Below are 26,019 nucleotides of genomic sequence, written 5' to 3'. Positions count from 1 at the left end.
TTAAAGTGTAAGTCCTGCAAAAATGGATCCCATGGAGAATGCTTGGAGAGACGCTAGGTTTATATTCTAACAGATCTTTGCTTGAAAATAATGCACAATTTGAGGCACATCCCCTGAAAGCAATACATTCATTTGTGTTTACTTATATCTGCACCTGCAAACTAAAGGATGTTTAACATATGTGTGGTTATATTTAAGCAACTCTTGGTTAGCGAAAGAGAAGAGCAACACAAAAACACAACTGGTGCAGCATCTGGGCGCTCCAGTTGAGGATAATTGAACGTAATTGCAGGGGGGGGGGGGGGGGGGTAAACGAAGCGTAGAGACTGTCTAAAAAAAAACCTGTGGGAAGTGAGGCGTAATAATACGACCACACCTGAGTCCCTGAAGACACATCAGCAATAACGGTGTAATTGGGGTGAAGGTGGTGCTGCAGTAGTTTCCGTGATTTGTTTCTGGAGACTCACATGAAGCCTGAAGACGCGGGCGTTTCGTTTTTTGGGAGAGAAACATCCTGTTCAATCGGTCGTTTTGGCACAAAGTCAATCATATCCTCAGACTTTTTCTTTTCAGTGGAAATGAGAACGATTGCGTGTGTTTTTTATTTAATCAGACGGGATTATGTTGATTGTTGTGAGGTGCAATTGATGGAGAAAATGGTGAAATCATCTTTCTCCATTAGACAGTTTTAGACTTAAATTGTGATGTTCCAGACTGAAATATCTCTTTAATGGATTATCATGAAATGCTTCACATTATAAAAAGTGCTTAGTTCGCAAATTTAAAGCGAGAAAGCAACTTTTCTTAAGGTTTCAGCCCTGAACTAAGCATTCAGACTAGACATTCAGGCTATTTTGTCATGTTTGTTAACCGCTGTGCATGTTTTGTAGATTGCCCTGGCTGTAACTTTGTAATTTTAATCTGATTTTTTTTAATATTCTATATTCTGTTCTGTTTTTAGGGTGACTTTAACATCTGTCCAGGGACTACAGATGAAAAATAGCCTCTTGGCTAATTCTGGCGCATTTACAGTAATGTTATTAATGTGCACTGTCCCTGTTCTAAAATAAACTAAACTTCACACTTCACATATGTCCCATTTCGTCCTGGTTTTGCACTCATCAGACATAGATGAGTGTGTGGTGTCGCCCTAAATGGTCACATGACTTAGTTGTATTGCCTCCTGTTGTTCTGTTTGCTGGTTTACTTCATCTTCTACACTTTTAAATTAAATGCAAAAATGCAGACGTTAACTTATTTGGTCTGTGCTTGAAGATGATCTATTATGCTTTTCTGACCTATAAACGTAGTTATAATGTTTTATCGTCATGTTAAATAATACCAAAGTGTCAAATAATGAGGTATTTGCATTTAGACATGAGCCCTGCCGACCGTCTTGCTAGCTCTGATCGCTAGGGTGTCAGTCGCTATAAGTGATTTCGCCAAATTTTCAGGATCTGTCTCCGTAGAAGAATCCTGACTTCCCTATTGGTCATGCTGCTACACACAGGCTCAAACTGTACGCTGTGAGTTCAGCCACTTTTATGCTGTTTATTTTGGAGGTTAACCTGTTAAAGCTAATGTTAGCATGTTGCACAGCTAACATGTTTTTTCACGTGTTTTTACACGTGTTTTCAGCTGCTGGGGTGACTGAATTCGTATATCGTAACAGGCATAACATTTCCCTGTACGCAGCATAAACAGTTGACTAATCACTGCAGAGCAGACAAGCCGACCAATCAGAGCACACTGGACTATTGGGGGGCAGGAGCTCAGACAGAGCTGCATGGGTGCTGCAGCAATGGACAATATGAGAAACATAATGTGTAAGATAGAAGCATGTAAACCTATTGTAGTTGACCCGGAAAATACAAATATTACCCTGAAAATTAGCACAAATAGGCTCTTAAATAATTAAAATCAAGTTATTCATCAGGCTGATTGTATAAAAGATATAAGTCTTTGCAAGTAGTGATGTTTTTTCCCCCCTCACTACAACGACTACTCCCTGTCAACACAGATATTGTTTTGTTTGTTTGCACCAGTGAATCCATGTATTCATCCATGTGCCTGTGTGAGTGTGAGTGTGAGTGTGAGTGTGAGTGTGTGTGTGTGTGTGTGTGTGTGTGTGTGTGTGTGTGTGTGTGTGTGTGTGTGTGTGTTGGACATGACCAGACCCGCTGCCAGCTGTGACTCCTCCTCAGGTGTCTGTGTCGATGTCAGTGTCTCCTCGCGGTATAAAGCTGTGAGACAGTAATTGTGGCAAACGCAGCCGGCTCATATTCCCCTACTGAGGCGTACTTTGTCTGACATCCCTCCCAAAAAAATGCAGACTCTACCCATCTTTCACTTCACAACTCATTCTATCTCAATTAAAGTCATGGTCCTGTCTCTTAAGTCAATAACGACTGTTTGAACTTCTTTACTTTCTTGTTGGAGTTGACTGGAGGGCAGAAGTTCCTGGAGATGTACTGCAGGTTTAAGTGACTCACATAAGAGTGTGTGGGCTTTGTTATGCAGTTTATCAATCGACTATTTTCTCACTTAATTGGGAAATCATTTAGACATGTTACGGTAGGAAAAGCACGGATAAATACTTAGGATTCATAAATGGCTGGTTTCCATTCAGATGCTCTAGTTTCACTCTCATGGTGTCGTGTCGTGTATCTCCATCTTGTTTGTTTTGTTCAACAAACAAAACAAGACTAAAAAAATTAAAGATTTGCAAAGATGAAAAACTGAGAAAAGCAGTGAACACTCACATTTGATGGGCTGCAACGAAGCAAATGATTGAAGTTACCGTTTGATTGTTGACTTAAAGATTTATAAATTATCAAAATGTCTGATGGTTTATTTCTTGTTAATTAAATAATACATTTAAAAACAGATCATAGCTCCTTTACAAACAGATCATAGCTCCTTCTGGGCAACTGTGGCTCAATGCAAGAGTGGGTCGTCCTCCATTCGAGAGATTGGCGGTTCGATCCACAGGTCCGCATGTCGAAGTGTCCTTGGGAAAGACACTGAACCCCAAATTGCTCCCTGTGCTGCGCATGGGTGTGTAAATGTGGTGTGAATGGTTAGATTAGATCATGGGTGTCAAAGTCAAGGCCCGCGGGCCAAGATCATTCATTCACGGGCCGGATCTGGCCTCGCCTTGACTTTGACATGATGATTAGTATTAGAAACGGCCCACACGCCACAGCCGCCTGCTGGTGGTTTTCACACACCAAAACTACATTTCCCACAATGCAACGGTAGCCCGCAAACGCACTGCAGTACCGCAAGTGGGCCGCCTCGGCTTCATTATTCATCAGCATTCAGGGCAGATGTCAACTTTCAGCAAGACGATATGGAAATTTTAATTATCTAGAGAATCATTAAAATATGCTAAAAACTCCTAAAAATGACTCTGAGACGCACTGTAAAGCACTTTACCTCACATTTGGTTGAGAAATAACGATTTTTATTGCGTCACAAACGATCTTAAATAAGGTTATCATGAATCATAACGCCCCCTGATTACAACTGTCATACAAAATCACAGCAGAACGGACTTGCGGCAATCACAGAGAGCATAGTAAATGATCAAAATTACAATTGTTGTTATGTTGTTGATTAAAAAGGTCATTTTTTCAATCCCCTGATTACACCGTTATTGGCAGAAAAGGTATTTGTATCTGTAGTAAACCCACTACCAAATAAAAAACATTTATTTCAAACTATTTCATCTCAAATTGGAGAGAACAGCATTATCTTAATGTTCCAGGCTGTTCCAGGATGAAGTGGAGACGCGAGGAACAGACTCCTCTTTTTTTTAAGTAATGAGCCCGACACTGTTTGCTGTAGTGCTTTGGTTATTCATATGTTAATTACACATGATATAAGAGCTCCTTAACAAACACTAGAGGGGTAACAAGAGGTAAACAAACCACTGCGCTCAGGAAATGCGCATTCCTTGTCGTCCCTGTCTGCTCTCGTGTGTTCTCACCTCGCCGTATGTGGTGTGCGGACATATGGTGACCATCTGTGCAGGCCCAGGGATGTCAGAACATTGCGATATTTGGGGGGCCCGCAGGTCACGGTAACCCTCTCAGTGGCGAGCAGAAGAAGAGAGGACAGACGGTCGACTGTTAATACGAGCTAGCGCCGGAGCAGTCGGCCCGGGAATGACAACGTGAGAAGGAACCCTCTCTCTGTCTGTCACACACACAAACACACACACACACACACACACACACACACACACACACACACACACACAAACTACTTCACCTTCCGAGACACATCCAGGTTTTATCAGCGTGATGTCAGCAGTTTAAGATTAGAAAATAGAAGTGCAGAGGTTTGACACTCTCTATGATTATGATTTGTTGCTCTGCGTCGTCCTTCATTCACTTGGGAGCGCTCATTGTGAAAGAGCAGCGTCTCCCCCACAGGAAATTAACATCAGGGTACCTACTTTTGGTGCTACGCCCGTCAAACTCTCCGCTCTGACATAAGAGGTAAACACCATAACTGTGTTGGGATTCACTTTATGAAATCAAATCTTTTGGAACATATAACTAAACAAAAGCAGGTCACTCATTTCTAGACAAAAATGGCGGATTTTGATGGCCAACACCACGACTGTTGCTAGCTAGGTAGCTAATCAAACTCAGTGTTTCCGTCTAATGTTTTTTGAAAAGATAATCATGTGATCATGTAATCATGGTCTACAATATGCATATTTTTTCTTTCGTTAAAGGGAAATTACGGCGTTAAATCATCCCATGGTCTGGGCCGAAACAGTTTTTGTCGTATATGAACTATTAACGGAGAAATCCCGTAGAGTCGCTAACAGCCGGACGATGCTAACAGTGATTAGCTCGGGCAGTACGATGAAGGCATTCAAACGTCTTTTTTAACCACTAATACTGCTGAAAATAACAGCAAACCTCTGCAGCAGCATGAGAAGAGTCCCTACACACAAAACAAAGCATCAACAACGTAGTTCGTGAACCCAGAGTTTATTAAAAGAGTGTTTTAAAGACTTACCTACTGGCCCCTGTACCAGCTCCTCTCATAGTAAAGTCCATTCACGTGGATTACCAAAGTCAATCCCAAAGGAAAACTTCTGTCTTGATATATGTCATTTCATATCTCGTTAACGATATATATGGCTATATAGCGTGTTTTCTGGTAATTCAATAGGTAAATAGTCTGTATGAAATAACCACAGGGTACAGCCTATTTTAGTTTACTCCTTAAATAAAAATGAAATACCAGACGGATGGAAAGTATTTTTTAATTTAATTAAATGCAAAATGAACATAATGTGAATGGATCATAATATTAAGCACTGTCCAAACTACTTAAATATCGCTGTAACACAGTTTGGCCGCTGGTTTTTCAACATTGTGATAGAAAAGATATAGAAAAAATATTTTTGATAGACATTTTTAGATCATTATGACAATATACTGTATCATATTATCCCCCCCATCACTAGTCTGAAGGAACATTCTCCGGTAGCAGCTAAAAAGTATTCAGATGCTTGTTTACGCATACACCTTGGTAAAAAAGACTTCTCACATTCAGATCCACAAGGTAAACAGTGGAATCACGCCACTTATTCAGCAAAGCATCTGATTAAACAACACTGCTGAAGGACATTGCATTGCAGAGGCTCAGATGTTTTTGTCAAACGTCTCTTTGTGTAGTTTTTCTGACGGAGTCGGTCACTTTCCTTCAGGCCGGGAACAGAGGATGAGTCCTCAAAAAGACGAATCACAGTGCGAGCGAAAGATAAAAACATGACTTCCTGGCTCTCTGTCTTTTTCAAGTGCTCACAGCTCCCCCTTTACAATCTCCACACATCAATCACTTTTGTTCTTTGTGATTTTTTTTGAACGCTGTACATGTCTGCTTCTGTCTGCATCCTTCAGGTTCATTGTACTTCGTTCCCATTGTTCTTGCACACTCTCTTGATCATCTCTGTCGTGCTCTCGCGCTCTCATCGTGGGATCAGAGCTCTACGGTTCTGCGGGGACGTGTGGAATATCGGGGGCTTGCCGTTGGGCTTCGGCCAGTCACAGCTGTGTAACCTCAACCATTTCCCAACCTTAGACGACTGGACCCTGATGCCCTGCAGCCCGGTGACCTGTGAGCACGCTGCATGCTCAGCGTCAACACATCACCAACCTTAACGTCAAGACTTAAGTCATATCGCCCCCGAATATAGAGCTGCCACTCCGAATCTGCATGGATTGTTTGACTTGCGTCACGGCTATTGTTTCAGTTCAAAATGGATTTTATGCCTTGCTTTAGAAAACATCCCCAGAAGAGAAGCAACTGCTGTAGTTAATAGATAAACAAGTGTTTTTTTTACTGCCCAAAAAGACCCATTTGTGTGAAAGATGTTATAGTCTTTTTTGGCTTCAGCAGCTTTTCTGTTAAATTCATTTCTTTAGGGTATAAAGACAAAAGTTCATGGATTGCGGAGGCCATTTAGCAACCACTGTAATAAAAGTTAATAATGTACGAAATGATATTTCACACCATTATTAGGTCTTTATTTAAAATGTGTTGGTGACGAAGGCTTCCTTCAAAAAGGCCCAAAGTAAAGACAGTTATCATGCAGTTTTTTGTTTTGTTTTTAACTCATGGCCTTTACAGCCCCGGGGGCGTGATGAATAAACAACACCTTTCGCACCAAACTGTAAGCTATTTTAGGGAGCTTCCTTTTAGCAGGATGCTCTGACCTGAAGTAGCATTCGCTCTGGTAAAAAAGTTAGCTAAGTAGTATGTGTCTAAGGCTTTTATTGTGAAAAGCAATGGAAGGACTGGATCTGGTATGTCAGAACCAGAATCAGAAAAGATAAAAAATAGCAAAAATAAGCAATAAAGTTAAATTTAAAAAGGGAAGAAATGGAAATAGACATATGTATATATTCACATGATGTAGTGCAGTTGTTCTTGTTTTGTAATAATATAGTATTGAATAAATAAACATGAGTAAATATGACTAAATAGTGCAAAAACAGAAGTGACCTTAGAACAGGCATGTTGCACAGTGCAGGGTACAGGATGAGGGCAATAGTCTATTTGGAGCAGTGCTGATTGTAAAGTCTGTATGTGCTGCTTTCGTTAAAGTTGAAGGGCTATAGGTGCCCTGTAGCCTACCTGGCAGAGCGAGTGCCCCGTATACAGAGGCTGTATACTTCTAATTCATTAAAAGCCCAAAAATAATTATTAAAGAAAAGAAAAGAAGAAGTCGAAGGAGTAATAAAGTGGTGACAACGTGATTGGTTGATGCCTTTGTTCGTGTCGTGGAAAAAAAGCTCGGAAAAATCGACCTGGGTTCAAATTAACGGTGCTTTTTCAGCATTTTATGGTTTGATCTCATTTATCTCGAAGCCTTCGGGCAATTGGGAAGTGCCTGTGTTTCTGATTTTTACTCTTTGGTTAAGATTCTGCACTTTATCTGCAAATCAATCCGCTGATTATTGTGTTTGTGAACTGTTTTGTTTGTTTGTTTCATCATGTAATGCTTCTATGACACGTGCTGCTGCCTTCTAGGCCAGGTCACCCTGGTGGAAGAGATCATGATGTCAATTATTATGTGATTATATTATGGCTTTGATTTATATAGCGCCTTCCTCAGTGCTCCAGGCGCTTTACAGTCCAGGTTCCATTCACACAGACATACATGGTGGTGGTGGTAAACTACGCAGTGGTCACAGCTGCCCCGGGGCCGACTGACGGAAGAGTAGCTGCTAATCAGCGCCTACGGCCCTTCCGACCACCTCCTCAAACATGCAGCAGTCACACACATTCACATGAGGAAAGGTGGGCGAAGTGTCTCGCCCAAGGACACAACGACCATGACACAAGTAGGGCAGGGCAGGGATCGAACCACCAAGACATTGGCTGACTCGCTCTACCAGCTGAGCCACAGTCGCCCCAATGGGTCAAAGGGTTATTTATCTGGTTAAATAAAAAATATTAGATAGATAGATAGATATATACACACACTGTATACACACACACACACGTGAATATATATATATATATATTACCATTCTGTGATAAAGTACTCACTAAAGTACACAAAACCAACAGCTTAAAAACACTAATAACAAAGTGCTGAAGTTAGGCTGAACTGCACTGACTTATAAAGTAAATGAATAAAATAAATAAAAATAAAATATAATATATATATAAAATAATAAACATTTATCTCAGCTACAGGTAGGATGAGCTTTGCGAGACGTCCACCTTGTTGAGACAGTGCAGGTCCTGGAGGGCATTTTATCAACGTGTGTTATAAGTATAACCAGGACATTATACTGTACTTAAAGTCACAACACAACCAATAAAACATGTATAAAATAGAAATGTAAGAGGCAGAAATAGTTTATCTTTTCAATCTGTTGTTCAATATTGTAAAGATTATTCATTTTAATGTGTTGTTTTCAAACCAAACTAATAAGATTTCAACACGTTCAGAAGTCCAGGTGGAGCCGGAGCGATGATTTTCACATCAGATGAATTAAAGGCCCACACATCCACACAGGTGTTTCCCATCCTGCGCTTGATTAGATCCCTCGTCAGGTTGAAGTTGGAGAGAGCCGAGCTGGAAGCGGAGCTCTAATCAGGCGTAAGTGAAAACACCTGTGCGGATGGACTATTGCCACGTTCGTGTTTGTGAGTCATCGCACTCACCAGCTTTCAGACACGCACGGCCTTCCTGTAAACATAATTACGTATCTGAGAGCTCCAGTGTCTCTGTATGATTTGGAGCTTGTCCATACAAACGTGCGTGAAAAACCAAACAAACACGGATGACATCACAACATAACATCAATCGAGGTTATTAAAGCCACGTTTAATGGATACGGCGGACAAAACGCAGACGTGAAATCTTTCACATTGGAAACGCGGGGTTGTTTCGCATCACCGCCATCCAGATTTGTGCTAAAAGTACTGAGGATTTAACTTGATTATAGTTGCAGGAAGTGCATGGTTATTACAGCAAACATAAGTCATAATAGCACATTAAGTGATAGTTATAATTCAGATTTTTTTTGCCAAATCACATCATTTTATCAGTGTTTATCAGTGCTTTTAATTTGGTTTACACCTTCCACACGACACAAAAGAGTACTAAAGGGAGGACCAGTGTCTCAAAACACGTTTGTTTTTCCTTTCTCTTCTCAGAAGGGTTTGTTGTTGTTGTTCAAGGGTTTTGTTTTTTAAAACTGTTTTCTCATGATAACAATATTTTAGTGACATCTTAAAACTAGAAAGGCATTCGGAGAGTATAGACCTCTGCAAAGGCCAAGATAAAATAAGATATCCCTTCATTAGTCCCACAAAGGGGAAATTTCCTTATTACAGCAGCAAAGTGGTTAGCAAACATAGAAAAAGCATCAATAAGAAACAATAAAGTGTAACAAACAATATAAACAAGGACATATCGGGAGAAAATGAACAATATAAACACTGTGAATTATACAATATTTGTGAATTTACAACACTGCACAGAGAAAATAGTAGTATCGCACATTGACCGAGATTGAAATTTGCCTGAGCTTCATATTTCCCTCTTTGAAGTGAACACAGTTGGTGAACATTACAGTTTTGGTGTGTGCGCGGTTTACTGGGAGCAGTGCTGGTTGTGCCCCATCTCGCAATGTTGAGAAAAGGTGGGAAAAAAAATAGCTTGGACCCTGTGAATCTGATCTGCGGGCATGTTGACCTGTGCGTCACCCTTCCACTGAGTTTCATGGAAATCGGGCCGGTAATTTTTCCGTAATCCTTCTGACAAACAGACAAACTGATCAAAGAAACATCCCTTTGGCGTAGGCAATAAAGGTCTTCTTCCGAGCTTATCTGGATCACATACATGCCCTTTTTTTGGTAAGAGGAAATGAGGCGGAGTCAAAGTCTGACAAGAGGTCGACTCCTGTGGTGAGGACGATTGGATCAAGTTGAGAGAACGGACCCCGACGGAGAGGCTACGTCCTTTTTTATACAGTCTATGGTCTGGTATGGACATTTGACAGAAGTCCTAGAGTACTTTATTTAACAGTCAGCTGTTTTGCGTCCACAGTCAGAAGAAGTTTGGGAGAGGATCAAGCTCCAGCCCCGCTCTGTTTCACCTCCCTCCAGCTTTTTCTGCTGCCTCACGCTGCTTCTGCTCCAAATCGAACGGCATTTTGGAAGAATTACCCAATCGATAAAGCTCCCCTGTCGTGGGGATTTTTTGTGTTTGAGGTACACTGACTGATGCAGTGTGAGAACATCCTGCTGAAGGCAGAGAACAGATGAGGTGTTGTTCGGTAACATCCTAATGCAAGGTTATTATTCTTCCCGCAGGGCGGACGATCCAAATGTCAGCATCGCCGTTGCCAAAAATTAGATATGTGTGTTGTTTGCGTGCACACGGTTAAAGGGCTGGATGGTATCAGTACACCTCTTTACACCTGGTACATTTGTAAAAAGAAAATACCCAAATAGGTGAATAACAAGTGGATTGTTGCAGGGAAACCCCAGTGGAAAGAGTCTCCTCCACACTATTAAAAAAGCTGCAGATGTGTGATCCCTTGCTGCTTCAAAGCTGACCGTTTAATACATTCAGGTGCTATATTTAACTGTAATGTCACATGGCTCTTTTGGGACTTGGACTTTATTAAAATGCAGTACACAAACCCCCAACGGCCGTCATCTTATTTTAGGATGTTTTCCATAAAGCACTGTGTCTGTTGAAGCACCTGAGCTGTCCTCTGTATTCAGCAGGATGCTCATTTAAATGAAAAAATTCCCTCAAAACACATTATCGATCAGGTAAATCTTCTAAAATGCTGTTTGATTAAGAGCGAAGCAGTGTGAGGATGCAACACATACATCATACTGTCCAGTACCAACAAGCTCACACTTTAAAATGCTTAATATTCCTCTTTAACATTAAGAGTTTCCCTTTAAGTTGTTTTAAGTTTATTATCATCTTATCCCACTGACACTCTCACATATACATTTTGCAATTCATTGTTCCAACTCTTCATTGAAGCTACATGATGTTTAACCCACACACACTCTTTTAAAAAGGATTACCTGAAAACTTAACTAACTACAGTTAACACACCACACACTACACTTAACTACAAAATAAGTTATATATAAAGCTTGGAAAAAATATTCTCTGTTATTATTTCTCAAGAGTTTAGGGCTCACAACACAAGCAAAGAAGCCCACAGCTATCATCACATAATAATATGATATAATATAATAAATACATCATTGTTAAATCCTAATTAGTTGAGCCTCTGCCACTTCAAAAGTTTGAGAAGATCACAGACGAACCTCTCGTGAAAGAACCAAATCTGTCCCCGGCCTTGGCAGAGAGTTGTGTGGTTCTCGTACAAAAACAAAGAAGTGAATTGAGAAATCTTTTAGCTTTCAGGGCCTTTTTAAAACATAATTATAGCCTGGACTAAATTTGTGTAATTCAAAGTCGTTCTGAAGTGAGCATCGACTTTCTTTAGTCGGCGTTTGTCCTTCTTTCGGGTTCATGGTACAAGCTTCAAATCGAACACAAATGGTGACCTACTGTAGCTGATGCTTGTGTGCAGAGGGGATGGATCCAGGGACCGAGATGATTGTGATTGGTTTAAAGACATGCTAACGAGTCCGAACATTTGTTTCCCCTATCCCAAAATGTTAGCTCAGGTGCAGCCAAACTTTTCTCCACTGCTGACACAGCGCTGCGATACAGTATGACGCAGGGCATGTTCAGGCACGTACTGTGACGTCGGCTGCCGAAAACTTTGTTTCTCCCTGTACACGCAAACGTGCAACCAGTTTTCTGAGCTGTTTTCTGGTATAAAGAGGACACACCCAAGTCATTATTTGTTCTACAAAGCTCAAATTGGCTCCGTTGCTGTTCCATCTGAGGAAACAGCTGTCATTGAGCACCAGACCTATTTAATTTGCTGCAAGAATCAGAGATGCGGACATTTCAGGGGTCTAATGACATCATACTTATCAAAAGAAAGGGATGTTTTGTAGCTGTTGGCTGAACCCTTTTCATACTTTTTTATATATAAATGTTGTCAGCACAGCAAAGTTGGACTGTAATATTCTGTTGAAGCTTTTATTGGTACAATAAAGGAGAATTAACTGTGGGCTAGTTTTATGTAAACAATATGGGCAGTAAAGCTGCTCTCAGATCATCATGTGAATTCCACAGTAGCTAGAATTCATTTTGAAATATGTGCCAAAACTATTTTTTAACTTTATTTATTTTTCTGTATTTGAATCATAGAAGTGCACTGATGCCTCGAAGGTTTGTGTGTTTCTTTCAGACGACTTAATGCTGACCCTCTTTGACGCCACTGTTCTTCTTCCCGTCGTCCCCTCTTGTTACACACTGAGGGCTGATATTTGTGTTGCGTCTGATTGCATTACGCTGCCTCTGTGCGTGTGTGTCTTCACCCCTGGTGATTAGGGATGAGTCAGAGGGTCCATTGAGAACAGACACTGACCCGGGGAACGCAGGCGACTCCTTTTGAATATAAAATGTATCTGGCTACTGAAAACTGACAACGCAGCATGACACAGAGGAGGCTGTGTGCTGCATTTAATTTGTGCCACGATACGGCTCTGGATGGAGTTTGTAAATTTAGTATAGGCATCTGGCGTGCCACCTGCAACCTGTCTGGCTGCGTGTGATAAAGATTCCCGAATAATGAAGCATTAATCTCCTCTTGTGACTCTGCAGCTATGTTACAAAACAACCTGCGAAGAGCGACATACCACGTTCACGTCGGTGGGTTTTTTTGTGATGCAGGACGTGAATTTACCACATCACATGAAGCACCTTGGCTTCAGTTCGCCCCACTTGTTTATGACGCCATGTTCCCTCGCTGTGGAGTCGGCACAGGACCAGAAAGTTGTTTGGAAGGCCATCTGGTGCAACACCTTTCGCCCTGGAAAGAATATTTCTCTTGTGATGGTTATTGTTGTAGCAGCTTACGCATGTAGGGCTTAGAGTGAGGTTTGTTATGTACTTTTACTTAAAGTGGCTTAACATCGTATCAAATGACGGTGTAAGGAGAGTTATCATCTGGATCTTTACAGAGCTTTTATAGTAGTGCTGGGTGGTATGATCAAACTTTAATATCACAGTATTTTAAAAAGATTCTGGCACTTTCACAGGTTTTTTTTTGCATGACGGGGCCTTTTTCTAATGCCAAGAGTACCTAGAATATAAAATCATTTTAATGTCCTTATATATACTGAAGGCTATGATTACTATAATATTATACAATAAGGAATCAGAACGCACGAAACCATTGCAGAATGTAAACCAATTTAATGAAGAACATCAAAATAAATAGATATGCCGACGACTTCAATATTGCCTTCTTTTCAAAACAAAATATTTCAAGGTAACGTTTGTTGTATGAACACAGACTTACCTTCACCAAAGGTCTGTTGTTAAATGTGCTTTGTTTTTTCTGGTATAATGTGGGGATAGCAGGCAAGACATTCCTCAAATCCAGTATTATAATCGCTGATCCGAACCCCAAATGTCTGCAGCAGGACCGTTTCCCTGCATAAGTGGGATTTTTACTGCGTTCCTAATGTTCTTCCACCTCTTACTTCCCCGTCGTATGCATGTGTCTCGAGCAAATGCCTCTTCGTGTGATGTCTGAACCTCTGGCTTCACAGTAATCATCACCTCTGTCACCATTACTGTACTGTAAAGATCAGGAGACAGGGAGACATGAGACCCCAGTGTCAGCTTTTAGAAACTTTATTTAACTTACTTTCTCTCTCCGGCATGTCGCCATGACACGCTCAGACACTTTTGTTTGCCACTTCATGCAGGTGCAGTGAGAAAAAAAGGCTTTGACGGTGGGGAATCGACTCGTAGATCTGCTTCAACTGTGCGAGAACAACGATGGCTGACCAAAAAACAAGCATCCATTTGTCGGGCCATCATCGTTCCACACTCCCCCTGTACACTGCACGCAAAATGACGCCCAATGAGGCTGAAATTCGGGCTGACTATAAAATTTGTCGCGCAGCTCACATATTGTGTCAGAAACAGGCTCAAATCGTACAGCGTATGCTCAGCTTAAGGTGAAAGACTTGCTAGTGTTAGCACCCATTAGCACCACCACCACCACTAATTAGTAGCTAGTGAAGAAGAAGAAGAAGAATTCCTTTATTTGTTGAAATTCAATTTTCACTCTATTATTATTTTTCATGTTACACACACAGGCCCGAAATACACACACATGCACAGACAGGACCTATATACATGCAATTAATGGAGAGATGTCAGAGCGAGGGGGCTGCCAGTGACCGGCGCCCCGAGTAGTTGGGGGTTCGGTGCCTTGCTCAACAGCACCTCAGCAGTGCCCAGGAGATGAACTGGCACCTCACCAGCCACCAGTCCACGCTCCATTCATGGTCCACACAGGGACTCAGACCAGCGACCATCCTGTTCCCACCCAAGTCACCTATGGACTGAGCTACTGCCGCCCCATAGTGTTAGCACCCATTAGCACCACCACCACCAACACTAATTTGTAAGTTGGATTTTTTCAAACCATCCGACAGCAGACTGAGCAGCTCCTTTCTTGGCCACAAGCTCTTCTGGTGCACCCTGAGTTCAAATGTTATTTTTCAAAAAGTTTGTAACGTTCATATTCAGTTTTTATTCAGGGAAACTTTCATTCAAGCTTGTCTGTTTGACACAGTAGTGCAAGGGTACACACACACACACACACACACACACACACACACTTAGAGAAAAAGACTGCAGTGATGCAAATATGTCGATAAAATAAAGTCTGAAATCATGCAGAGAGTCCAAGGAAGGAAATCAAAGTTTGAATGTTGTTATCAGATGCAGCTGGTTTGCAGTGGATAAGCATCAGGCTGTAAAAACCCTTCCAAGTAAACACATCTGCCTGTGTTTGCATTACATGGCTGGATTTATGTGTTTTGATTTATTAATGAGGATGTGAGGGCCCAAACTTGCTGTTACACTGGAGGAGAGGGTGGATTTTCACAGGAAACAAGCGTGATAGAAAACAGTGGAGAACTCGAACGTCAATGGCCGCATGGAGCAACTAAAGACTACAGTCGTAAAGCCACGCTTGCAGCCCCATGACACTGAAATGTCTATAACTCAAAAAGCAGTTTGATGTAAAATGGACTTCACTTTGTCCATTTTAGTTCATCTTTCCGTTTCATATGCAAACTGCTCGTTAGGCGTTTAGACTCCGACCTTGGCGCTCTCCACAAGGAAACATCCAGTTCAGCGCAGCAGGACGTAGCGATAATAACATCCCAGAGCCAGCAGGTGGATGCTGAAGTGGTGACGGCACAGTAAGCAGAGTAACTGAAGCCTTAAAAGTTAGTTTCACGCTATTTTGCGGAGGCAGTGAAGAAGACTGCACTCAAGCAAACGTGGATGTAAACATTGAACAGCTGTAAAAAAAAAGCAGATGTTTTATGAGGAAGAAAATGCATTCAACACGTTTGACGCTCCATTAGGGATGCACACGATGCATTTAATTAGTAAAAGACTTTAAATACACCACCATAATGATGTATAAAGTACCGTATGTTGCAGTGGAAGGATTATGCTCGTTCCACATCAATGGCAGGTACGTCTGAAATCACTGACAATTGGTTCAATAAAAAAAAGAGACACACCGTACTTTGCATCAATGTAGAATGACAAAAGTAGATAATTTCGGCTTAATTTCAAGGCTAGCAGTCGGGCTAACCCAAAATCTGCCCAATTATGCTCCTGCGTGTGGGGCCAGCATCAAGAGCGGTTCAGAGGTAACATTACCTACTCATAAACTGAGGTGTGGGACAAGTGGAAATTTGAACATGTCAGTGGTGTGAAATGACGCCCTTCAGCACTTTCCACTCTCTTTGTAGTGGTGGCTTTTAGGGAGTGAAAATGCTCCTCTCTGCAGCAGGTTCACCCACTGAAACGTTTGTACTTTACCATGTCGCTCGCCTCATGAATAACAATCGGCTCCATCTGAATGCAATTTGTGAGGGTAACATGAGTCTGATGTCTTAACTGGAGAGAATGAAGCATGCTTTTTTGGTTACATTAGATTTAAGTCACAGATTTATGTTCAGCTCCAGTGAGCTTTCTTTCGTAATAAGTGAAGGACCTCGGCGGCACCCCTTTTAGTCGAAAAATGCAAGGATTTCCATTAAGAGCTGCTCTCGCAATGTGTGCCAAAAATGATTGTATTACTCTCTCTGACACTTGTGTGCGTCGCTTGACTGCAGAGCGAGCAGGCACCGAAACCCAGTGGAGTAAACATGTCAGAGTACGGCAACGAGCTGTTATCGACGATGTAGCTGGTGCTCCTCGGTGGCGAGTGCAACGCTGTCGCTGTGTGCACACGTTGGAAGCAGAGACGCAGAACAACTTTATATTGTAATACATTCATTTAAAGGCCTTTATCTTTTCATTTGTGACATTCACGATCATGGAAGACGTGATAACTTTTCTCTCCATAGCTACAGCATGTGCATCTTTTTATGTGGTAACTGTGTTTATGGATTTCATTATTTCAGTTAGTATGACGTTAGCTTCCTCTTTCCCTTACTTTGTAAACCTATAACTTGTCTCAGTCAAATGCTCAATAGCCAGAAATGTGTGTTTATTTATGAGTTATTTTACTCAACTAATAAGATCATTTCAGGCTCTAGATTTGTTCTGTTGCAAAGTCCCAGAAAATAAATTTTGTTTTCAGCAGTAACCCGGAAATGGTTTTACCCCGGTTAAGGTAATACTCAGGTTATTAAAGTTCCCCCGGTTTACATAAAATGGGGAAATGACGGGAGTAACTCAACCTCCGGTACAGTTGGTGGCGCTCCACCAACATAGAGCAGGTCTGAATACGGCTTTGTCTTCCGGTTCATTCATTCATCTTCAACCGCTTGTCCCTGTCGGGGTCGCGGGGGGGCTGGAGCCGATCCCAGCTGACAGCGGGCGTGAGTCGGGGTACACCCTGGACAGGACGCCAGTCTATCACAGGGCACATAGAGACGAACAGAGACAGACAACTATTCACACCTACGGGTGATTTTAGAGTCATCACAAGCAGGCTCAAAATGGCCGACTTTTGGACAGAATTAAGACAAAAACATGTCTTCTTGGTAGTGATGTTACTTGCCATGGAAGTCCTCCCTCGGTTTGAAGGTAACGCTCTATTGTTGTTGTTTTTTCACGTTGTTTTTGGTACTGTTGCTTCCTGGTTTATTCTATTTCCAAGTCAAACGCGACTGCTGCGGGACGGGGAGGGGCAGTTATAACCCACAGAGCATGCTCAGACGCGAAAGCTAAGCTGTTTACATGCACAAAGTATTACCGATGTGTCAGGTGCTTCGTTAACGTGAGCAGAGAGGAGCTATAAAGTCAGATACAAACATTTGAAACCCACACTATAGTGTGAATCTGGTTTTTCATCTCTGTGTGATTTTTGAGTCCTCCCTTGCTGCACTATACTTTTATTTTTACTCTTTTACGGCGCAGCTCATGCAACTCTTGCCAGTGACACAAGTATAAAAAAACAAAGAAAAGTCATCTGGGACTTTGGGGTTTCTGTACTCTGCATAATTTATCTGAAACATCACACAAAGCTATTGAAACCATATGGTGAAGCCTGATATAGTGTATACATATGTGCCTGGGAGACGGTATAGCTGCTGCAGCTGATGATGCCAACAAGAACTCACGTGGTTCATTATAATTAATGGTGGAGATGAGAGCTGCTGATCAACGTGGGAGCCTCAGAACTAAGACTACACTTAAAAATGCAAAACTAATTAGACCTTCACATTGCCAGGAAAGCACAATAGGGCTCTACTGAATCTGTTCGGTGTCCACTCTCTGTCACCGCTGTGGGCGCCGACCAGCAGCTGGGTCATGGATCTACGGCTGACATTTGCAGTTATCCAGTTGGGTCGGGCCGTTTAATCATTTTGGCCATTTCACCGCTAATGTGGTCTGAGTCCCAAGTACATTCATTCATTATTGATGAGAGAATAAATGTCTCTCTGGTGCATTACATGCAGCAATTACCCAACTGAGTCATCCCCCTATGATGAGATGCCTTTGTGTTGGATGGCTGGTCATCCATGCGGATGTGGCTCCGGGGGCTTAAAACTCTCAGAGCAGCAAGAGAGTTTTCTTGTGTATGTGCTTTTTTCCTTACAGTAAAAAAAAAAAAAAAAAAGAGAGAAATGGTGCTTTTTACAGCTCAGGCAATCACTGCGCTGTTAGGCAGCAGTCGCTTGTTGCCATGGCAACTACCTGTTAATATTCCGGCAGAGTTTTCCCACTGACAAGGGGCGAGCGCCACTTTTCTCACAACAGAAAATCGATTGGACATTCCTGCAGAAAAATAAGGGAGCCGAGCCTCGTGGTCACAGAGAGAATGGAGCCGCAATACCAACACGTGTTTGGCGCGCTGATGCTTCCTGGCGTCAAAGTGACCCACTTGACCTTGACTTGTCCTTCAGAGCGGAAGAGGCTCAGTGCATGTGGCTTAGAGCAAATCAAAATGCCATTCATTCGTCAGGCTTCAGCTCTTAGTGGGCAGTCACTTATTGTTTTTTTTTCTTCTTCTTCTTGAGCAGAGATTTCTCTCGAGGACGCTGTTCAAAGGTCGGGCATTAGGGAATTGAGCTTTCTTTGCTCTTGAGTGGTGAACCCATTCAGAGAGGATTGGCTGTCTATCATGAAAAGGGACGGCATTGATCACGAATCCCATTATGCCCTGGGCTTGATCTCCAAACAGTCCAGACAATCCCTTCTCCCATTTGTCTTCTGAAAAAAAAGGCATTTTTGATGTCTGAGTTTCTCTGTCTGTGCATGTAGAAGCACATTAATAGCAAAGAGCCATATGTAGAGCTGAGAGCGTTGAGTTGATAAATCATTTACTTGATTGTCCAAAAAAACAAACTCAGTGATGAGAAATTCCTTCTTTTATTTATTTTATACGTCAGTAAAATTGAGTATCTTTGGATTTTGGTGTGTTGGTGGGACAAGGCTGCGATTCTGAAGACGTCACCTTGGCTTTTATGAAATTTATGATCACCACTTTCTGACAGTTTGATCTGCAGATACATCCATTTGGCCTCAAATTTGAAGGAGCAGAGGTACAAAGAGACATGATGCATCTTTTTACCTCTTGTTTCAGGCAACAAGAGTCTGGTGTAGACAAATAGCTTGAATTCAAAATGTCAAGGTGTCCCATTTCAACCTGCAGTGTTTTTTCTTCCACTCCAGGTACAAAGCACACTGTAATGTGAGTTGCAGCATTCAGTCCACTGAACTCACATCACAGACCGTCTCACGTCAGCTGCTGCGTGGAAAGGGCAATGACGTCATCATCAGTGTCCTGTTCATATCTGTTCAGTTAAATTGTCCAACATTTTGGGGATTCGGCTCAGATATGAAAGGATTAGGATAGTTACTAACTCTGAAGAGAACCTATGCTTTGACGTAACCTTTTGTAGGTCAGTACTTAACCTTAACCATCTAACCTTAACTAGGTAACTGACGTGATTGGTCAATACTACTCAGGCTACAAACGGACTACATCCGCTACCCAAATCCTGTCCCATTGCCTAAAGATTCTGCTTTCACCTGAAGGATCTGTTTATAGAGATTATAGCCATCTAACCATCTAACCATTCAAGGTCAATGCCTGACCTGAACCATCTCGCAATAGTTTCGCAAATCTTGGGTTACCGTCTAGCACTCCCATATCTGCCTGTTAAATGTTAAGCTTCAGTCAAGAGACAGTTAGCTTAGCTCAGCTTAGCTTAGCATACGGACTAAAAATAGTGGGCAACTTGGTGCTGTCCAAAGATTTTTAAAACATACACCAACCAACCCCTCTAAAGCTCAGAATTAACAATGGCGGATGCTATTTGCACCCTGTGTTGCTGCGTAAAGCTAACCTGATACAAACAAGATATAATGTGTTGGCTTTAGATGTGCTAATAGGGAGAGAGCCAGGCTAGCTGTTTCCACTGCATCTACTGTCGTGCTTCTAGTCTCACAAACCCCCACAACAGCGACTTCCTGGTTGATCCAATAAGGAAGGGGCAAAAAAATGTCGGTTCTCTGAGTGCTCTCTACGGCAGGTTTGATAATAGAGCAGTTTCTCATTGACCCCCATGTTAAACAGGTCGTTCTCACAGCATAATTAAACCTATTTAAGGCCTGGTACATTCTAGTCTGTATGTCTAGGTCATATCTCCATGACAACACTGAGGGGGTTGAACGGACCTCAACGAGGAGCTACGTCCATTTTTTATACAGTCTATGCTTTCACAGTATCTCAACCTGCATTTACTACAATATGGGACCTTTTAAGGGTGTTATGGCACGATATGTTTGAGCTTTTGCACTGGTCAGCGGAACAAACCTGCAGGTCAAGATTCACAATGACAAGCAACCAACTGTGTGTTACAGCTCATTTCAAAATATGCCGCCCCCCCAAAAGAAAGAAGAAGCATGTTTGCGTTGCTTCCTCTTGAACCATTTTCAGCTCATCAGGCTCGTGTAAATATGGTAGCGGCTTTAAAGCTGGATACTATCCGAATCTTTGTTCCACAGTTTCAAGCTGTGAGTTTGCTTTTTGCTTTTTCTCTGCAAAAATGAATTCTCCCAACCTTTTTTCTCCGATGATCTATTTCCATAGAGACAGCTGTTGTGTGCATACACCGACACAGCTCAATATCCTCTACATTATTTATGGGGGGGTTGCGCGAGCAGCGGTATTGCTGCGGAGATGACTCAGGGGAGTTGGGTACACCGCTCGGAGCTTTAAAGTAGTCTTGTCCCCATGACCCGGTCTCCATCTTCATCTTCCCGACAGCAGTGGAGATGAAGGGAGCCCCGGAATAGAAAATGCAGGTCATATCTGTTTATCTGGGATTAGACTCTTTCTCACTGTATACTGCTGAACTCGTGCGATTGCCTCGGAGGTCACGCTAAGATGTCACACCGCAGTCTCATGTCATTTTATAATCAGACGTTTGTGTCAGCATCCCCACTTTCCTCCTTTCCCCGCCTCTCTTCCCTCTTTCCCCCTGTCTCAAAGGGGCCAGACTGGCTCCTTTCTCACCTCTGATGTTTATTACACAAACAGCACCTAGGATCAAATATTCATACTTTTTTTTTTCTATCCGGTGAAGCCAAGTGTTGGTGAGAGATAACATGTAGAGGGTGTGGGAGGTGGGTAAAGAGAGCTGCAGACTTGTTTATATGTCTTGATCTGACTGGATGAATTATTCAGCAAACGGCTCCCCGGCACCCCAGGATCATATTAAAAGAATAGTTGGGGCAGTGGGGGGAAAAAAACAAAAACGCGTCGGGGTGATGGAGAAGATGGGATGCCTTGATTGCGGAGCGCACTGTGAATTATTCAAAATTGTTTTCCCATCGAAAAACACACAAGTGCCAAAACTCCAGCAGAGGAAGCCGTGAACGCCGATATAGTTTCGGTGAGATTGACTGACGGCCTCCTTTCTACCCGAGGTCGGAGGGATTCCTGCTTTGCCACCAGGCACTCAGAAAACTTCTTTCAGAATTTTTTACTTGACTCTTTTTGGGCTTTGCTTTCCCCAGACGATCGCAGCGCTGAGCATTTTTGCAGTTTGCAGGGCAACACTGATGTGTTGTTTACTCTGCAGTTTCCCAGACTTGTTTTTTTTTCAAAACATAACTTTTGATCTCTGGCCGTCTATTAATAAAAACATGCATTAGTCCCGAGGTAGCTTTAAAGTGGGATTTACAGGTCGAGATTAACGGTGCTAAAGGTGTTGGATTGATGATCACTTCAAATGAATTTAAAGCTCCCATATTGTAAACAGTGAAAATGTATTTCTTTATATATTATATAAATACACAATTCACAGAGAAATGCAAACAGCCCATATTCAGAAGCTTTGGCTTTAAATGAGCCGTCAAAACATCCTGTACCGTCGTGATGTCATAACTATACTATATATACAGAATCTACAGTAGCTAGAAAGTGCAGCTACAGTGACGTTACAGTTATTCCCCGGCTGCAAAAACATGCATTAGTCCCAAGATAGCTTTATAGTGTGATTTACAGGTCAAAATACATGTAGATGTCAAGATTAACTGGGCTAAACGTGGGTGTTCATTTGTAAAGGTGTTGGATTGACGACCACTTCAAAAGAATTTAAAGCTCCCATATTGTAAACAGTGAAAATGTATTTTTTTATATAGTATGTAAATACTCAATCAGAGAAATGCAAACAGCCCATATTCAGAAACTTTGGCTTTAAATGAGCCGTCAAAACTACCTGTGGCGTTTAGATTAGCTTAGATTTATATAGCGTCTTTCTCAGTGCTCAATGCACTTTACAGAGTCCAGGTTCCATTAATTCACACAGACGTACATGGTTGTGGTGGTAAACTACGTAGTAGTCACAGCTGCTCTGGGGCAGACTGACGGAAGCGTGGCAGCCAATCAGCGCCTACGGCCCCTCGGACCACCTCCTCAAACATGCAGCAGTCATACACATTCACACGAGGCAAGGTGGGTGAAGTGTACGTCGAATGAACGACCATGACACGAGTAGGGCAGGGAGGGGATCGGACCGCCTACTCTTCGGACATTGGCCGACTCGCTCTACCAACTGAGCCACAGTCGCCCCAACTATACTATATTTACAGAATCTACAGTAGCTAGAAAGTGCAGCTACAGTGACGTTACAGTTATTTCCCGGCTGCAATGGCGGTGCAGAGATACGACAGACCCAGAAATGCTGACCAATCAGAGCAGACTGGGTTTTTCCAGGAGGGGGTCTTAAAGAGACAGGCGCTAAAAAGGAGCGTTTTAGACACAGGGTGAAAACAGGTGTATTCAGACAGACAGGATGAGAAAAATAATGTGTGTTATGAACATTAAAGCATGAAAACATGTTCTAGTAGAAGCCCAAAATACAATACCTGAAAATGAGCAAAATACGTCCCCTTTTAAATGACTATATTTCAGTGTGAAGTAGCTCTAAACTATACTTTATATATATTTATTTAAATGCAGCGGTTAGATACTTTACACCCAAATGTAGCCCAGTTTTCTCTGTCCTGCAAAACACACAATAATTGCTTACAGGGGAATCGTTTTTCTCTTTAACCACTGCAGACCGTACATTTCAAGAAATTGCACGAGACACACTTTAATACTAGCTGTTCCATCGATACAGTTCAGTGTTTAAACAGTCGTAGAAAAAGCAGCTGGAATCATTATCGGAGGCTCCAAATAAAGCTGACCTCCCCGGAAAAGGCTGTGGGAGGAAGAGGGAACGGGACTGTGACCGGGGAATACTGGAATTCTTGGGCTGGACACTGTGAGAAAGAGGACATGGTGGGAGGACTCGAGGGGAAGACTCCAGACTCCCGAGGCTGCAGCAGTGTGTGTCCGCTGCGTGGGTCTTTTGTCTTAGGCGCTGGCATCGCGCACGGACAAATTGACTAAGTTCCTCCATGTTGTAATTACTGTTTGTTGAGAAACGGCGTATCCCTCTGCGCTGTGTCATTAGGATTAGCACTCGGCGGGGTGTTGCTTTCCATTCTCCTGTAGCAAAAAACTCAATACCCCATCTGTCACGAGCCTTTCTCTGCAGCTAAACAAAACCTTGGCTGCAGTAATGCCACATAAATGGATTAATCCTCTCCAGCCAACACTATCAGCAGCACCTTGTTTGCAGGACGGGATAATAAGAAAACACACAGTACACACCTTTTGATCAAATACACGACTGAACACTGTTTACGCTCACGGCCGTGCTTTGGATTTACAGCTTTCAAGTAACAAATGTTGCTCAGAGCCTAATTGGCCCAATTTGAGCTCAAGCTATGAACTAAAAGTCAGGCGTAAAGCCAAGAGGAGAGTATCAAACTGCAAGGCTCAAAATTTCACTGTAGAGACAATTTATTTCAAAGACGATAACCGGTTCTGCTGCAATGATCAGCCTGGTCTCAACAAAAGGCGTGTGAATGGCACGCCATTTCTCTCAAGCCATCTCGCGCATAATTACAACGCATTTCATGATTTTTGCGTGTCATTTCACGCCATGTAGTCTCAATAGACTTGTATAGTGCAGAGATGGCGTTGTCATTTGACGCACAAATGTCATTGAGGGAAAACCCAAGTGGTGGAGCTTTCTGCCAGAGGGTTGTTTTTAAATCAATATTTCATGTGAAGGATGGCTGAAATAACGGGCGTGAAATGCCCTAACCCTTACCCCAACCCCTAACCCTAACCCTAACCCCAACCCCTAACCGTAACCCTGGGGAACTACGGGCGTTAAATGACATTCGAAAAGCTTAATATGCGTAGACATGCACGCGAAAAGTCATGAAAGTCACGAAAAGTGGCGTGCTATTTATACGCCCTCCCATGAGACCACGTAGCAATGATGCACCTCCAGTCATGTCATTCTGATGCTCAAAAGAGACCTTTGTTTAGAAGAGCTGCTGCACATCACCAGAGACAAAATACATCAACATCCCATTCACCCAAACGTTCAGTCTGACTCTATGTTCATGACACCAGCTGTGATGTTTCACCACAAACGTTAAGACGTACGGCGCAGTTTGCTATTAACCTGCGTCTCCACATTTAATCCTCAAACAAATATTTGCCGTCCAGCTGCTGCATGTGAAACAGTATCCATTTTACCCAGCTTACCCTGTTTTGAATATTTAACGTAAAGTGCTGATCAGTGTGTTGTAGGCTTTTTTCCCAGAGTTGGCATTCCCCCTGATATTTCAAAGTCGGGGATTCGTTTGACATCAGCGAAAAAAAAGAAGAAGCGAGAAGCTGAAATGTGCTGCAGATTCAAACTTTTTTTAATTCCCAGCGTATAAATGTTTCCTGTCTTTGTCCTTTTTGCCCCGTCCGCAGGTGTGCTGAGCCTGCCGGAGAGTTTGAACCTGCACCGGGACCAGCAGCGCCTAGGCAGGGCCGAGGGTCAGGGATACACCCAGGCCGAGCTGCGCACGCTGGAACAGTCGCTGCTCGCTACACGGGTGGGCAGCATCGCAGAGCTGAGTGAGTACCCGCAGAAGTATTCACATGGTTCACTTAACTGACTGAAAGGAAAAGCAGTAGTGTAGGCATGATACTGAAATTTGACACCTTATTGATACCTTATATCAATATTTGAAACCATTTTCAATCCCACAGGGCCTCAGTGCACAGGGCACTTTCCTTGTGATGGGAAATATTTCCTGCTGTTTTATTTATCACCCAAAATAAACTGCGGAAGCTCTGCACTTGACATTTTAATGAGCTTACACCATGACAAAACAGAGTATTATAATCAACTGGAGCGAATGAGACGTGTGACGAGGAGACGGCACTGTGAGTGAGGGGAGTTTCTTTTTATAAAATGCAGAGTTTCTTCCATTAAAGGATGTTTTTTTACAAGCAGATCTGCAGTATATCCACATAAAACTGCATCATAATGAAAATGCCTCTATGAGAATGCAAAAAGCGGCTCGCATCGAGGAAGCAGGCGTCAACATGGATGCTGCTATTTCATTCGTGTTGTCCAATCTAGAGAATCTAAAGGAACACCAGAGAACGGCTCTGAAGGCTTTTGTTGGTGGAAACCGTGTTTTCGCCCGTCGCTCTCATCAGCGTCACGGGTTGGTTTCATGTGAGCGGTTGAAGTAGCACGTCAATAAAGATGACGGACAAGTGGTTTATCCAATCATGTGCAAGGGTTCTTGATAAGGCCCAGCCTCCTGCAATCATCATTGCAGCCTGTGAATGACTGTAACAGCGCTGTAGCAGCACTTTCTACCTTTACATAGTATAGTTGTGACATCACAACCGTACAGAAGTCCTGACGGCTTGTTTGAAGACACAGTTTCTTAACTCGTGTGCGTATATTTGTGGATTGAGAGTTGTCATGCTTTCACAGTAT

The 26,019-nt window shown here is 42.5% G+C and overlaps 1 protein-coding gene across 1 annotated transcript in view; it reads left to right on the top strand.

Moving 5' to 3' along the window:
• The window catches only part of btbd11a (BTB (POZ) domain containing 11a), a 189,448-nt gene that overhangs the window by 104,047 nt on the left and 59,382 nt on the right, over nucleotides 1-26,019 (top strand). The window contains exon 2 of the mRNA XM_083935417.1: nucleotides 24,993-25,139. Within this exon, the coding sequence (XP_083791543.1) occupies nucleotides 24,993-25,139 (147 nt within the window). The remainder of the gene's footprint in view (nucleotides 1-24,992; nucleotides 25,140-26,019) is intronic.

This window comes from Echiichthys vipera (genome assembly GCF_963691815.1).
Source record: "Echiichthys vipera genome assembly, chromosome: 20".
Taxonomy (NCBI): domain Eukaryota; kingdom Metazoa; phylum Chordata; class Actinopteri; order Perciformes; family Trachinidae; genus Echiichthys; species Echiichthys vipera.
Note: the sequence above shows the minus strand (reverse complement) of the source record. Positions and strands in the feature narration are given on the sequence as shown.